The sequence below is a fragment of the Sarcophilus harrisii genome, chromosome 2 (genome assembly GCF_902635505.1).
Source record: "Sarcophilus harrisii chromosome 2, mSarHar1.11, whole genome shotgun sequence".
NCBI lineage: Eukaryota > Metazoa > Chordata > Mammalia > Dasyuromorphia > Dasyuridae > Sarcophilus > Sarcophilus harrisii.
The window spans coordinates 423,425,281-423,440,199 of NC_045427.1; the positions used below are offsets into that span (position 1 = coordinate 423,425,281).

Consider the following 14,919-nt stretch of genomic DNA (forward strand, 5'->3'; position numbering starts at 1 on the left):
GCCACACGTGCCACCTTCTTTGTGTTCAGGACTGATTTCATTTGAGGTGGATGGGGTAGAGAGGGCAAGTTTGCCGCACTAAGAAGGTAAATGACCGGCTCTCCTTAGGATGCCAGTTTTCCCCCTCCAGAGACCTGCCTCCTACGCACTGTACGGGGCTGCCTAACATTTGACAGCTTTTCGGTACGGGAGGCACACGTGGTACCCGTTGCCACCCCCACCTCCCTCTTACCTTTAAATAAACTCCTCCGGGTGCGCAGTAAGGAGAATCGGACCACGCTGGGATGTAGTAGTTACTTTTAATTCCCTGGATTATAGACCAAGTAGTTCTCCTCCCTCTCCCTAATTTCTTTGATAAAACTGAAAGGGGGAGGATGGATTAGATCTGGGCTTCTTAAAACTTTCCACTCTAGACCCCTTTTCTCTCGACTTCGGAACTCCGGGTATAGTGATACATAAAACATATGCAAATCAAGCATATGCTAATAAGTCGTGATTTTGCCACGCCCACTTGCTTACAAGCGGGGTGATGACCCAGAATATGATCATCTGGGTCCTAGAGGACCTCTCACCTTCCGCAATCCACTTTCTTTGCTTTGCCACTTAACCAGCGGCCTTAGACTAATTGGTTACTCATCGGTAAAATGGGTTTGGACTCTTATTTCCCGTAATGTTCTACCTGTGAGGTTTGTCATTATTCCTGGCGGGATAGGCAGGCAGTGGGAAAGCTTTCTGCGTTCAGAGTAAGGAAGATTCAGGGGTTGGGGAGGAAAGGGATTTACGCACTGCAGGCTTCTAGGCCTGGAGAGAGTCCGACCCGAACTAGCCACTTTCATTCATCTTGCTGGTCGAGTCTTCAATTTGGCCCTTACTTGTTCCCGTAGCAGTGAGATCCACCCCAAGAGGAACGTCACGTGAGCCGTGCTCACGCCCAGAGAGGGGGCGGGGCCACGTCACGCGGTGGTGCATACTGGTCGCTGATTGGTTGCGTTAGCACGCCAGCAGAGCAACGCTAAGCCCGCTCTCCGCCCTTTTCTCATTTGAACACCTCCCCCTCCCAACCCCCACCTCGGATTTGATCGCGCGCACCGCCTGCTTGGCTGTAGAGCGACTGGCCCCGGAGCCGGCTGGCTGGAGTCGGGCTGTTGGGCGCTGTGAGAGGGAGACTCGGCTCCCTGGCTCCAGGCCCGGCCCGGCGTTAGGACGGAAGGACGGACGGACTGAGGGAAGGACGGACTGAGGGAGGATGAGCGGCGGGAGGCGGAAGGAGGAGCCGCCGCAGCCGCACCTGGCCAACGGCGCCCCGAAGGGCTCGGCCTGGAGCAAAGCGCTGCGGAGCGACGCGGCCTGGGAGGACAAGGTGCGGGGCGGCGGGGGGCCGGGGGGGCTGTCACACCGGGCCAGGAAGGCGGGTGCCTGTGCGCGCACACATGAATGGGGAGTCCCTGTCACCCTAGTGCCCCGGGCGGAAAGCGCGCGTGCGCGCGCGAGAAGCTGTCATCCGGAGGGAGAGGGGAGAGCCCACGTGCTTGTGTGAGGGAAGATTTCCTCCTGTGTAAGGAGTTAATGCGCGTTCATCCGTGGGAGAGGGGGGCTGAGGGCGTCGTGCACGCACGCGTGTAGCGCCGGCCTGTCACGCGGCGGCAGAGTCCGAGGGGGCTTTGTGTGAGGTGACTTGTCACCTTGATGAAAAAGTAGGGGGGTTGATTTATTGGCCTGTTGTGGGGGAGAAAGGACGCCTCACGTCGCTTCTCGGGACCTTCCCCTTTGCCCAGTGAAGTAGGCCTGGATAAGTGCCTGTGCTTGGTAACTATGGCTGGCGATTACTAATCGCTAGGAGTCACGGAGCACTTAAAGTTTGCGAAGTGCTTTACGTGCATCACTTCTTACAACAGTCCTGAGAAGGGTGCCATGACTGTCCCTGCCTCACAGAGGAGGATCGTTGGGGAGGGGGAGAAATGACTTAAAATTCTAAATCTCTCCTCCTGTTCTCTGTTGCATGAATGAGGGAGGTGAGAATACCCGAGGAGGTAAACGTGGATGTGTTTGCGGATGTCAACTTTTATCACAGAGTTTCAGAATTAGAATTATCTTGTAGCCCGGGGGGTGGGGGGCGGGGGGGGGCGGGGGGGGGGGGGGTGGTGTTTAAATCTCACAGCCTTCCCTACCAGACCACACTAATTGTCAGAAGGTTTTGTCTGACATGAAGACTAAAGTTGCCTCTTTGAGGGAGCAGGATGAAGGAACAAAACCAAAATAAATCTAATCTATTTTCTCGAACAGTTATCTTTCTCTCCCTGTGTTTTTTCTCCTTCAGTCAAAAAAGAAATTTCTAGTTCCTTCCCTCATATGCCATGAACTTGAGGCCTTTTACTATCCTGGTTCCTGCTCTTTGGACCCTCTAGGTGCCTTTAAACTGTATCACCTGTGATACTTGTGTATGTGAGACATTTGAGTGTGAGATTGGATATAGGAGAGAGAGAGTTTTATCAGCTTTTAGGCATTAGATAGAGAGCCAGTTATGAGTCTTTATTTTTATGAGGGAGGAGAAACTGGGAAAGAAGATTGTTACTTTGATCTTAAGTGACAATGAGGAGCTATTTCATGTCTAAGGTCCAGGAATGTGTGAAAGATAATATATGTAGAGGAAGACTTGGGAGTGTGGGTGCAGATTGAAAGTGTAAGAAGAGGGGTTCTGAACCTAAGGAGTTGTGTGAGAGAGGAGATGCAGCATGGCATAGTATAATGGGATGATTCCTGGGCTAGGGAGGGTGTCGGGACAATTTAGGTCTACCCTGTTCATCAGTGACTGGAAAGAGCTATTTCTGAACTGCAGTAAATATGTAAAATGCAGGGGCTGTATTAGATAATCTCTACAAACCCCTTCAATCTCTGACACTTTGTGATTTTGTGTGTGTGTGTGTGTGTGTGAGAGAGAGAGAGAGAGAAGAATCTCAAAGGATATATCCCTAATCTTTTTATTTCATATACCTTCCTTAAACACTCTCTTCCTCCCTTTACCTCCCTCTCCCCCGACATTGTGCATCATTCAAAGTAGAAGGTGAGCAGGACCATATTTGTTATCAAAGAAAGATTTGGATCTAGAGACAATATTGAGAATCAGCAGTTGAATATGTTGAGGTTAGCTTATTATTTCTCTCTTTGTCCTTTCCCCAAACCTAACAAGGTTAGGATCGGGGCTGGAGTATGTTCTGACTTCATTTCCTTCACTGTGTCTGGGACTTTCAGGTCTGGGCTATGCCATTTTGATTTTTATATCCATGTTCTCTTGATTTTCCAATAACGTCACGTTCCTCTTCTTTGTTTAGTCTTCATTTCTGACTCTCCCAAGGCTCCACAGCCCTGCCATACTGGCCACTAGCCTAGGTTTCATAGTCACTGTATATCTGCCCTGGTTTTTAGAAATGAGGTGACAGGCAGTTCAGCTTTTCTTTACTTGTAGGATTATGCCCACCTCTTGCAAAACCAGGAACCATTTGTTTGTTATCACCTCTGTAAAGCCATTGCCAAATTTTTAGTTAGTTCAGTGAAAGAAGTGGCTTTTGGACCCAAGTACAGATAAGAAGCTAGAAATTTTTATATTTTTCTATATCAGAACTCTCTTTCATATCTTTTGACACGTTGAGTTCCTTTTATTTATGTGCTGGCATCTTCCTCCGGTATCTTTCTTTCCTCTTCAACATGTATGTATCATCCAAGGGAAAGAGTGATTAAGTGTATACCAGGAAGAGTTTCCATCTTAGGCACCAACTAGTTAGTTGTTACGTCTTCTTTAATTAGTCCTGAGGGAATATCCTCTGTTTACCCTCTTTTTAGATCTTTATACTTTTTCACTAGCCTCCCCTAATTGGTTTTCCAGCTTCTATTCTCTTCCTTCTCTAATGCATCTATGAAGTTATCAAATTAAAATTTCTAAAATGCAAATTTGAACATTTCACTCCTTTGCTCAAAAATCTGTGACAACTTCTTATTGCTATCTTTCCAGCTCTAATGATGATCCGATATCCTAGGGCATCTCATAGTGGGGAGGAGAGGTAACAAATATTTTAAAACTTGGAAATTTGGGATTGTATTGTTACTTATTATCAATGTTTGTTGGTATCAGTGAAAAGCACCAAAGAGCAAATTTTTAAGAAGTAATGAGATGATCAGGAATAAAGATGAATCTGGCTCATCCATCGTCCACTGCAATTACTTCTAAATGGACTGCTGGCAAAATAGCATTTACTGCATGAATTTTCAAAAAGTAAAAATATTCCCTGGCAAATACATACCTCATGTTAGCTTCGTGAAACTGGAATAAACCTTCTTTGAAAAAGAACCTATCCTTGGGGAATTTTGTATCTGATATTAAACAAATATCAGTACTTTTTATATTGTGGAACCCTTACTGATTTGGCCTCATATTTAAGTTTAACTTTAACAAAGTTCCTTTGGGCGTATATTTTAGCCTACCTTGTGCATATCTTTGATACAAACCCTGATGGAGGTCACTTCATTTTGACAGGTAAGGTTGAATTAACTTCTATAGAGAATTAATATGATAATATGAGAATATAATATTTTGCTGGTTGACATTCAGCTGTAAAATTTAGTTTTATAAAGCTTCAGATATGTACAAGATATCTAAAAGTCAGATCTCCAGCATCTAAAAGAACTGACTTGCAGAATTTCTCTCCTAAATCTGGCAAGAGTTTATTAAATGTCTTGCCACTATCCTAGTAGGAGTTTATATTGAATCCAAGCCTTAGGAACCAGTTTTGTTTGTTTTTCTTAATCCACTGTTTTCCTGCAATGTTATGGGGCTGTTACTCAATCTTGAATTACAAAAATGTTGGCATTTACAACCTGTAAATTTCTGCATCTAGTTAATTTATGTAAGATTTTTGTACATTGCCTTAATGTTTTCACATGACCAGTAGAATACCAAAATTTGTAAGTCATCCTAAGAGTTGAGAATTGTAATGCTCAATCTGTCATTGTGTAAGAATAAATAAAAGTGCTTCAAGTAAACTAGAAAAAAAAAAAAAGGTAATGTTACTAGTAACAGCAATATTATACTATGATCAACTATGAATGACTTTTCTCAGTATTACAATGATCCAAGATAGTTCTCAAGAACCTATAATGAAAAATGCTGTCCCTTACTGCAGAAAGAACTGGTAAAGGCTGAATGCAAGCAAAGGATACTTTTTTCCTTTATTTTTCTTGGGGTTTTGGTTTTTTTTTTGGGGGGGGGGTTGATTTGCTCTCCTTTACAATATGGCTAATATGGAAATTTGACTACATATTCTGTATTCATCTGTATAATCCATAGCAAATTGCTTGTCTTTTCAAGTAAGGGAAAGAATTTGAAACTCAAAATTTTTAAAAAGTATAAAAAATAGTTTTTACATGTAATTGAGGGGAAAAAAGAATACGTAGAAGCTACTTATAAAGATCACAAAAGGAACGTAGTAAATAATTCGTGTGCATGGATGTGGGTGTAAGTGGATATGTGTTTTGAGGAAAACTTGTCTCCTTGGAGTGAGTGTATGTGTGTGCGCACATATGTCTCTCTCTCAGGAATATAAATTTATCAGCCTGATTTTAAAGCTCTCCACAATTTGACTCCCTCTTGCCTTTCCCATTTTATTTAATATTACTCTCTTTACATATACTCTACTCCAAATTGGCCTGCTAGGTGTTCATTCCCCTTTTAAGGGTGTCCCAAATTCACACAAGCGATATCCCATACCTAGAAGGTACTCTCTCCTCACCTCTGCCTTATAGAATCTTTAGCTTCTCTCATACTCCAGCTTAGAGAACACCTCCTACACAAGGCCCTTTTAAATCTTTTGACATCTCTTTCTCATTAACACTGTATCTCAAAATTATTTTGCATGTACTTTTTATTTACATGTATATAGTTATAGTTATATTCCACTTGTGGAATGTAAGCTCCTTGAGGACAGGACATCTTTGTATTTCCTGTACGTAACCCAATGCCTTCCACGTAGATGACAGTAATAAATGTTGAACTGAATCTACCTAAGTCTTCCCATTCAGTTCCTGATTTATGTACAGACTAGAAGTAGCATGAGATATATCCATGAAATCCAGATTAGCTACTATCCTTAAAAATGTTTCTTATATGCCTTATAAAATTGGCCTCAGCTACTAGAACTGTTCACTACATTCTTTTTGTAAACTTTATAAATAGTCTTAACAAACTACTTAAAATTTTGATTCTTTTGCTTTCATTTGTACCAACTCTCTTGGAGGAATAATTATACAACCCCGATATTCCCAGGTTTGAAATTTGTTCCCTCCTCTCCACAGTAGGATGCCTTGAGATATATGATATTCATAGGATTTAGCTTGGAAAGACCAACTTCCTTGGGTTTTTTATTTTCATTTATTTAACTTTGGGGGGCTGTTTTTGCACTTATTAGTATTTAATTTTTTCCAATTACATGCAAATACAATTTTCAGCATTCATTTTCATAAAACTTTAAGCTCCAACTTTTTGTCTTCCATTCTCTTCCCTCCCCAAGACAACACGCCATCTGATATAGCAACCTCCTTACACTACAGATGAGAAAACTGAGGTCAAGAGAGGTACCCAAGGTTCCACAGCTACAGAGGCAGCATTGGAAGCTAGGCTGTCTCTCATTCTCTCCAGGCTGCCTATCTGATTTATTGCAGGTCAAGCATATTCAAGTTCTAACTCTATTTTCCTTTTCTACAGGATGAGTTTTTAGATGTGATCTACTGGTTCCGACAGATCATTGCAGTTGTCCTGGGTGTCATTTGGGGAGTGGTGCCTCTGAAGGGCTTCGTGGGAATAGCAGTGTAAGTCATAACCTCTCTTATTGTAAGGTAAAATAAAGACTTTTTCTTCCACTGAAACATAGAACATTGATTCTTCAGAGAATTGTTTTATTTTACAGTGTTTGTGCTTTGCTTTTGGAGTATAGAAGAATGAACTAAAGCAATTCCTTGCCATTGGAAGTTGAACTCTCAGAAGTTTCAAAATTCTATCTGAAAGTATTTGTTGAGTAGAGAAAGAAGAGGTAGTATGGGGAAAGCACCAAGTCAGAAGATCTGAGATTGAGTCCTAGCTGTTCTGCTTGTGATAGCTCTGTGATCACTTATTTCCTCACGCTTATTTCCTCAAGACTCATTTACCTAATCTATAAAATGGGAATAACACACACTACATCTCACAGGATTGTTTTGAGAAAAGCAGTTTGTCAACTTTAAAACTCTATAGAGTTTTGTTATCTGGAGAAAAGTCGGTGGCAGGCCTGATGGTGACAACCCCTGCCTCTCAAGGGACTTGTGGATAAAGGGGACTGGTCCTCATGTGAGTGGCTCAGTTAATTTATGAGGTTTTAAGAATATGTCCACATGGGCGTATTTAGTCCATCAGACTAAATGAAAGAGGTGTCTTATCAGAATGATAAGTCCAGTGTCATCATTGTATCATTTGTTAAGGATCTTGTCATTTTCTCAGTGACACAGATCAAAAACCTGCTCTGATTGATAGATGGTCTTCAACAATTGCTGGGGCAGAAAAATGAATTGCCCTGTAGCCAGCCTCGTTAGTTGGGTCCCAGACAGCAGATATACAGTGTTACTCTCTGTTCTTGAAATCTTTCCAGCTTGATAGAAGTTGTCCAAACTCAATCTCTATTGCATGTCTCCTTCCCTTCAAGGACACCCAGGGCACTTCCATTGAAGATGAGGCATCTCAGTAGGAGCTGAGGGGAAGGAAGATAAGTTTCAAATGTTCCCTTCCTCTTCCTCAAAAAAGTGCATTTTCAGTTATGGATACTTGTTGATCAAGTGCCTTCCTTTAACTTGCATTCTTCTTAGGGCAAGTGTTTCCTTAGCATATACTGTGTTCCCAGTCCCATACTTTGTTACATTGTAGAGCATTCCTTCCCAGTAACTGATTGCTGCCCGAGGGAACTAACAATTTTATTTTTGGATTGGACCTGTGACTTCATTGATATAAGAACTCTCAGGGAAGAAATTCCTCTACCAAGGCCATCTGCAACTGTTCTGCAATTCATAGACTTAAGGGGTTGCCTGAGGAGAGGCCAAAAGACCACCAGGATCACAGAGCCAGTATGTTAGAGGAGTACTTGAATCTAGGTCTTCCTGACTCTGAGGCTAATTCTTGATCTGCTGTGCCATATTACTTGGTAACTTATGTTACCAGTAAATATATATAGCATCTTTCGAGTCTGAGGTTGGTATTAAAATACTCTTTTAAAAAAATATGGAAGGTACAAATTCTTCAAATACTCCAACCCCTCACTTTCAGTCTCCTTGCCCCATTTAGGCTTTCTGAGGGAGAGAAAGCAAAACCAGATGAGTGAAAATGCTAATGAGCAGTGAATTGGCCCTGAGCCCAGCCTTGGAAGAGAGGAGCAAGGAGAATCTCAGAACAAGAGGAAGTGGCTGATCTTCAGCTGTGTGAGGTCAGGTCTCTAGGAAAGGAGATAACTCTAGTGTTAATCCAGGTTCTGTATAAAAAATGTCACCAGATATTTATGTAGCACTTTCTGACTGACAGGCACTTTGTATTATCTCATATTCTTACAACCTAGCTTTAAGTCTTGCCTTCACTGATTTCTGTTCTGTTACCTTAGAGAAGTCACTGAGCTTGTTTCCTTATCTGTAAAATGGGGATAGTAATCCTTGCTCTGTTGCTATCAGAACCAAGTCAACGTGTACAGAAATCATTTTGCAAATAAAAAGGACTATTATTAATGTGGTTAGGATTTTTTTTTTCCAATTACATGTTTTCAATATTCATCTTTGTAAAATTTGAGTTCCAAATGTTTCTCCTTTCCTCCCCTCCTCAGGACAGCAAGCAATCTAATATGGGTTGGACATGTACAACGATTAATATTATTGAACAGGAATTATTATCCCTACTAAATAGAAATTTGACAAAACAGACCACCCCCCCCACCCCCAAGACATAAAGTATTTTACCAAAGTTTCATGGATAGCAAGTGTAAACAGAGGACTGGAACTCTGTCTTTTGATGTTTAATGATTCCTGTGTTATATCTTAAGGAGTGAATTTAGCTACTAGAACAATTACTTTTTCTTTCAAACAAGTGATAAGAAACGGCCCTGATGAGTAGAAAGAACTAGCTGTGTAGAAAATAGGCCTTTTCTTGACTTTGGTTAGACCTAATGAAATAATATTGTGTTGCTTTACCCCAAGATAGCCTTACCTTGAGTCTTTGCTCCCACACTGTTCTGCCAGTATACTATACTCTAAGCTTACAGAGGACTGACTTGTCTCCAGAATAGGCTTTTTCACTCTTTTAGTATGCATCTTGTTTGAAATTCTCAGGAAAGACTATAGGGACTGTTCTGTGGTTTATACAAAAGTGTTTTTTTTTTAATTTTCCTTAGCCTGAGCTGTCTTATACTTGGCTTGGCTTTTATTCCTGCTTATCACTTCACCTCTTTGCCTGGATTAATTTTGGGTTAAGAGAAGGGTTGAGCTCATAAAAGTTGCCTTTTAAGTCAAAATCTCCTGGTATTTCTCACCCATCACATCATTAAAATGGTTTTAAGTGAAAATTTATCTCAATTCCCTTCAATCACTTAAGAGCTGAAGTAGGTAATAGTGTTACTGTGGGGGGATGTGTGTCTACTCTTTAGATCTTGTCTATTCCCAGAATTTGGAGATTTAGTTTAGTGGCCATAGTGACTGCTGCTGAGCTACTCTCTAGCTCTAGCTTCTCTGCTGGGCTTGATTTTGTTTTTGGAATGGTCACTCTTAAAATAGTGAGCAGTGAAAAGTCATTCCAAAGCCAGAGTTGCCTTATGCTTCTTGAACATGTTAGATTTATTATTGAATTTTCATTCTCATTGGAATTGTCCATTGTCCTTCCTTCATGAATAGTTCCCTTCCCTCTCTCCATGAATCCTGGTCTTGTTTCATTATTTAGCAATTTTATATATTTAGTTCTTGTTTCCAAGCACATTTAGCTCTTTGAGGGCAGAAACAATGTCATTTCCATGTGTTCTGGATATAGCATATATAACATAGGACTTGGCACATAATAAACCTCAATTATCTGAAGTACTTCCTGTTGCTGAAGCCTAGAAAGATTATAAAAGAATTTGAATATTTTTAATAGCCATTTGTTGATTGATTGGATAATCTCTCCCATTTTCCACGTAAGGTAAATAATTAAGACATGAATGTTTATATATCTTGCAGTTCCCTGCCCGTGATCAGTCAACAAAAATTAGTTGGACCAGGAGCCATAAAATTAAGCTTGAGTCATTTTGAATCTAGGAAATATGGCCTGACTGTACTCCCTAAATAGTCTCCAATTGCTTTTTTTCAGTAGACATGATATAGGACACCTGAGTGTTAGGTAGTTTTGTCACAAGCCTGCAAAAAACCCAACATTGGTGCCTCAGGTCTGTTTTGGTGAAGGTATTGGACAACCCTTCTCAGACACTGTTTCCATCAGTCATTCTGAGGGATGAACTAAGAGATAGGGATCAAGGTACTTTCTACCCTGCTGCTGCTGAGCAACAAGGAAAATTCTAAAAGAATTAGGCCATTCGCTGATCAGTCCTGCTAAGGAAAAGATCAGCCTTTTTTAACAGTGCCAAGATTTATAGTGTAGAACTTGTGCTCTTTGTATTAGCCCCCGGGGTGAAAATGGTAAAAGCTAACTGGGTATATTTTACTCTTGTTCATATTCTGTAAGTAAAATCCTAGAATCTTACCAAGAGTTGACCTTCTTGAGTTGTACCTCAAGTAGCACTTCTTGTTGTAAAGGCAATCTCTAATTTGGGGACAAAGGGACTTTTTTTTTTACCCTAAATCTTGCAGCATGTTCTTAATTTTCCAAATTGTGATGAGGCTTAATATATCTCCCCTTTTCAGATTCTGCCTGATCAATGCTGGAATCTTGTACCTCTACTTCAGCAGCTTCCAACAAATTGATGAGGAAGATTATGGTGGAACATGGGAGCTTACAAAAGAAGGTTTTATGACATCTTTTGCACTGTTTATGGTAATTATTTTTTTTCTTCAAACAGTAGTAAATTCTGGTTATTTTGATAAATTAGAATCCTTTATTCTCAAACTTGGAAAGGACTTCCAAGGTCATCTAGACCAGGGTTTCTTAAGTGGTCACTATCCCATATCATTTCTGGGAACTGACTGTGGGGGGGTTGTGAAATTGTGATTTATGTTAAATGTTTGATTTTATATGTATTTACACCCAGGATCAGATACAAACTTCTTGGGGCTTGCAAGTGAAAAAAATTAAAAAGAAGCACTGATCTAGACCTACCTTCCTGATGGATAAAACTCTTCTAAGAGGAGTCATTGGCAAAGTAATGAGTCCATCTTCTCATCAAACACCTCCAGTGAACTCACTACCTTAGAAGTGAGCCCATTCCATTGTTAAACAGCTGTTTTTAAAATTTCCTCTACATATTAGGATGACGTCTGCCTTCAGCAATGCTAATCTCTCCTCTTTAAGTATCTAAAGACCTTATGCTCCTATCTCCCCTAGGTCTTCTGTTCACCAGGCTCCATAAGCAGAGTTTATTCTAATGACATGGTTTCTAGCACCATCCTCCCCTGGATATATTATTTCAGTTTTTCTATGTCTATCCTAAAATGAGACCCAGATGTATAAATAGTATATTCCAGATTGAGTTGACTAGAATGGAGAACAATAGAACTGTTATCTTTTCTAAACATTAAACTCCTGTCACTGTCACCTGAGGTTCTATCAGGTTTGGAATACCATATCCCACTATGTTAGGAGCCCACTATATAGAGACTGATTTACAAGTTATACTATCTCAAAGAGTTGTTTATAGTTAATTATTTGTTGTATACTATGCACATAGTAGTTTAGGTTCTTAGGTACTGGGATACAAATATAAAATGAGAGGCTTTCCTCAAGATGCTTACATTCAAGTTGTCTGTTTGAGTGCTTCTGATTTCCACCTATTTCAGGTTCTTAGAGAGATCTATTTTGCCCTTGGTTCAAATCTTGGCTCTTGAGCATACTGGTGGCATGAGCTTGGCACAGGTTAGACTTGAGGGTTACCTCATCTTTAATCTGCAGGATCCCAGATGTTAGCTTTTGGGGATAGTTTCCATCAATCTTCTTGACATCCCCTTGTAATATGTTTGCTGATACCCTCTGTCTATGCTAACGGCATTTGATTATCTGCAGTACTAAATTTTGATCCCAGATGTTTGCTACTTGACACTGCATCAGCTACTGATGCTCTGACTATGCTAACGGCATTTGATTATCTGCAGTACTAAATTTTGATCCCAGATGTTTGCTACTTGACACTGCATCAGCTACTAGGATTTTTTAAAATTTGCCTGAACATCACATGATTAAAAGATGAATCTGAAAAAGAAGACTAGAGGAAGCTAGGTTTAATTGTCCTATCCAATTCCTGTGGTTCAGTGATATCTATGGCTCCAGAATTGAGAGTCATTTTTGGGGGGGTTATCTGCATCATTAGCACAGTTATTATCCATCATTATTAGATAGACATCTAATGAAAACAATTTCTTTAAAAACTCATTATAAACTCAAAGACTTCGTGCTAAATCTTCTGGTGTAAGCCCAAGGTTCAGAGAGTTCAGACACACAGAGAGTGAGCATCAGGAGTAGTAGGATTTGAATCTAGGGCCTTATACTCTAAATCCAGTGCTTTTTTCAGTGTGTCAGAATCGATGTATCTCTATCTCATCGTATCATATTCATAATTCTCTCTTATACACTTAAACTATCTGAATGTGTGGAAAGGATATGCTGAATTTGGAGTCCTAGCACCTCAGTTTGGTTTCTGTCTTGGTCACTTAGGAGTATGTGGCTCAAGGGAGTATCCTCATTTCTCCCGTAAGTCTTAGCAAGGCTAGCCTGCACTTGAATCCTATGTAAGAAGATTATGATTTAAAGTGATATTTTCAGACACAACAAGAGCTTATTACAAACAACCGTCTTTCAGTAGCTTGATTTGTGTAGCAAAACTGTTTCCTCTAGCCATTTAGCAACATTAGGGGCCCTGACTCAGGTCTTCCTATGACCCTGAGAAGCAGCCTTCGCAGGAGTTTTCCTTACTGGTACCAAGGCTCTACAGGGAACTAGAGATTGCCTACAGCCTGTTTCCACCACTCCTGAAAATGACCTGAAGATGTTCTGTTGGGATTAATTTCTGTTCCTTGTGTCTCCTTTAGGTTGTTTGGATCATCTTTTATACTGCCATCCACTACGACTGACAGGCTGCAGCCCACACTTGCTAGCCCTGTTCATTCAAAAGGACATTCTAATCACAGGCCAGAAATGTGCCAGTGGTCAGGGGCATTTCGGCCACAAGGAGAATGTGATGCCCTATTCTCCCAAACTGAGAATCCGCGTGTTGGTCCACCAGTGTTTTATACCAGTGTCGTTTCTTGGAACTTTTAAACGAGCCATCCCTATTTTGAAAGCATTACTGAACTGTTCCATCACGACCATTTTCCATGCCTTTATCAACTACCCATCACTAATACCTGTTGGCTGAATGGATCTTGTAAATTCATTTAACTTAGGATCTGAATGAATGCTAAATTGTCTCGTCTTCCTCAGTTGTCCATCAGGCACACAATTTTAAAGATATCAATGGCATTTTATGGTGTTTTGAGTTGTTCTTGGACAAAGCATGGCAGAATGTATGTGGTTCATAATACAGTACTTGTCTAATGATAGTTTCCATTGTAGAATGTTTTAAGATAACTTGAATAAATCGAATCTTATTAACAGATCTCCTAAGCCTTTGATTGAAAGTTTGAAGAGCTACCAAAGTAGCTATTCAAGAAGGGGTCTGCTTGTGTCTGCAGGAAGCATTCCTGGCCCAAGATTGCCCAGATACTTGACCTCTGCCCCCATTCAGGCCTCTTTCCTCTGAAGTGTTATGTAGTAGGAACAGAAGCACTGTTTTATCCAGTCCCTTCATGTTACGCAGGAGGAAACTGATGTTCAGACAAGTGACTTGCTTAGGGTCATAGAGCCAGTTAGTGGAAGAGGCAGGATTGGAACCCAGTTTGCTTGCCTTTTTATCATCTGCACATTCCTAATGTGAGCCTCAGGCCAGCTTTTGGGTAGAATAGATTAATGAGAAGCCAGGTTCTTGCCTTCAGGTAAGGAAGTCCTAGAAGTAGTGACCTTCAGAAGTCTGGATGGAGGTTCAGATAATAGCAATTGCATTTCTACCCACAAGATGGCAGAAGAGCCTGTGATAAGGCTAGTGATAGATCTCCATCTCCCCCATCTCAAAAGACACTGATGGAAACTGGCCCAGAGGGAGAAGGAAACAAGGCAGAGATGCTAGGTGACTCACAAAGATGGGATGGTGACCAAAAGGGCAGGGACAGGCCAGATGGAGTAGCTCAGACAGGGAGGATATGGAAAGCGGCCATTTGCTGATGCAGAATAGGATTGATTCTAGGGGAACAGAAGTTACAGGCCTAAGAAGCTAAAGATTTTCACCGTTAACATCAGAGCCAGTTTTTAAGTTGTATTGAAACTTGTCTCCTTTGATTTTAAGACAGCCTTTTTGGTATTTGTCTCAAGTCTGGAACCCTGTGGGGAACTGGCTACTGGCTATTCCACCCAGGATGGGGAAGGCCCAAGCCCTTCTGTCTTGGGCTTTGGTACTATTCCAGTAACCATGACCAGGAAAAGGCTGCAGAGCACTGATTGGGCAAATTCTAGGTCCCATTTTGGGAGGCATTACCAACCTATGAAGACAAATGGGAGAAGGAAATGTCCTTAAAGGAAGATCTGCCCCGACAGCCCTTGCATATCAGCTCCCCAGAGTCAGCAGAGGAGAGAAGACTAGG

General features: G+C 41.1%; 1 protein-coding gene across 1 annotated transcript; it reads left to right on the top strand.

Moving 5' to 3' along the window:
• Window positions 1-1,044: 1,044 nt before the first annotated feature.
• Window positions 1,045-13,842, top strand: RAB5IF (RAB5 interacting factor). The gene is made up of 4 exons (XM_012553403.3): window positions 1,045-1,360; window positions 6,752-6,855; window positions 10,942-11,071; window positions 13,276-13,842. Exons 1-4 carry the CDS (start codon window positions 1,247-1,249, stop codon window positions 13,315-13,317), a joined length of 390 nt encoding a protein of 129 aa, XP_012408857.2. The 5' UTR covers window positions 1,045-1,246; the 3' UTR covers window positions 13,318-13,842.
• The last annotated feature ends 1,077 nt before the right edge of the window (window positions 13,843-14,919 follow it).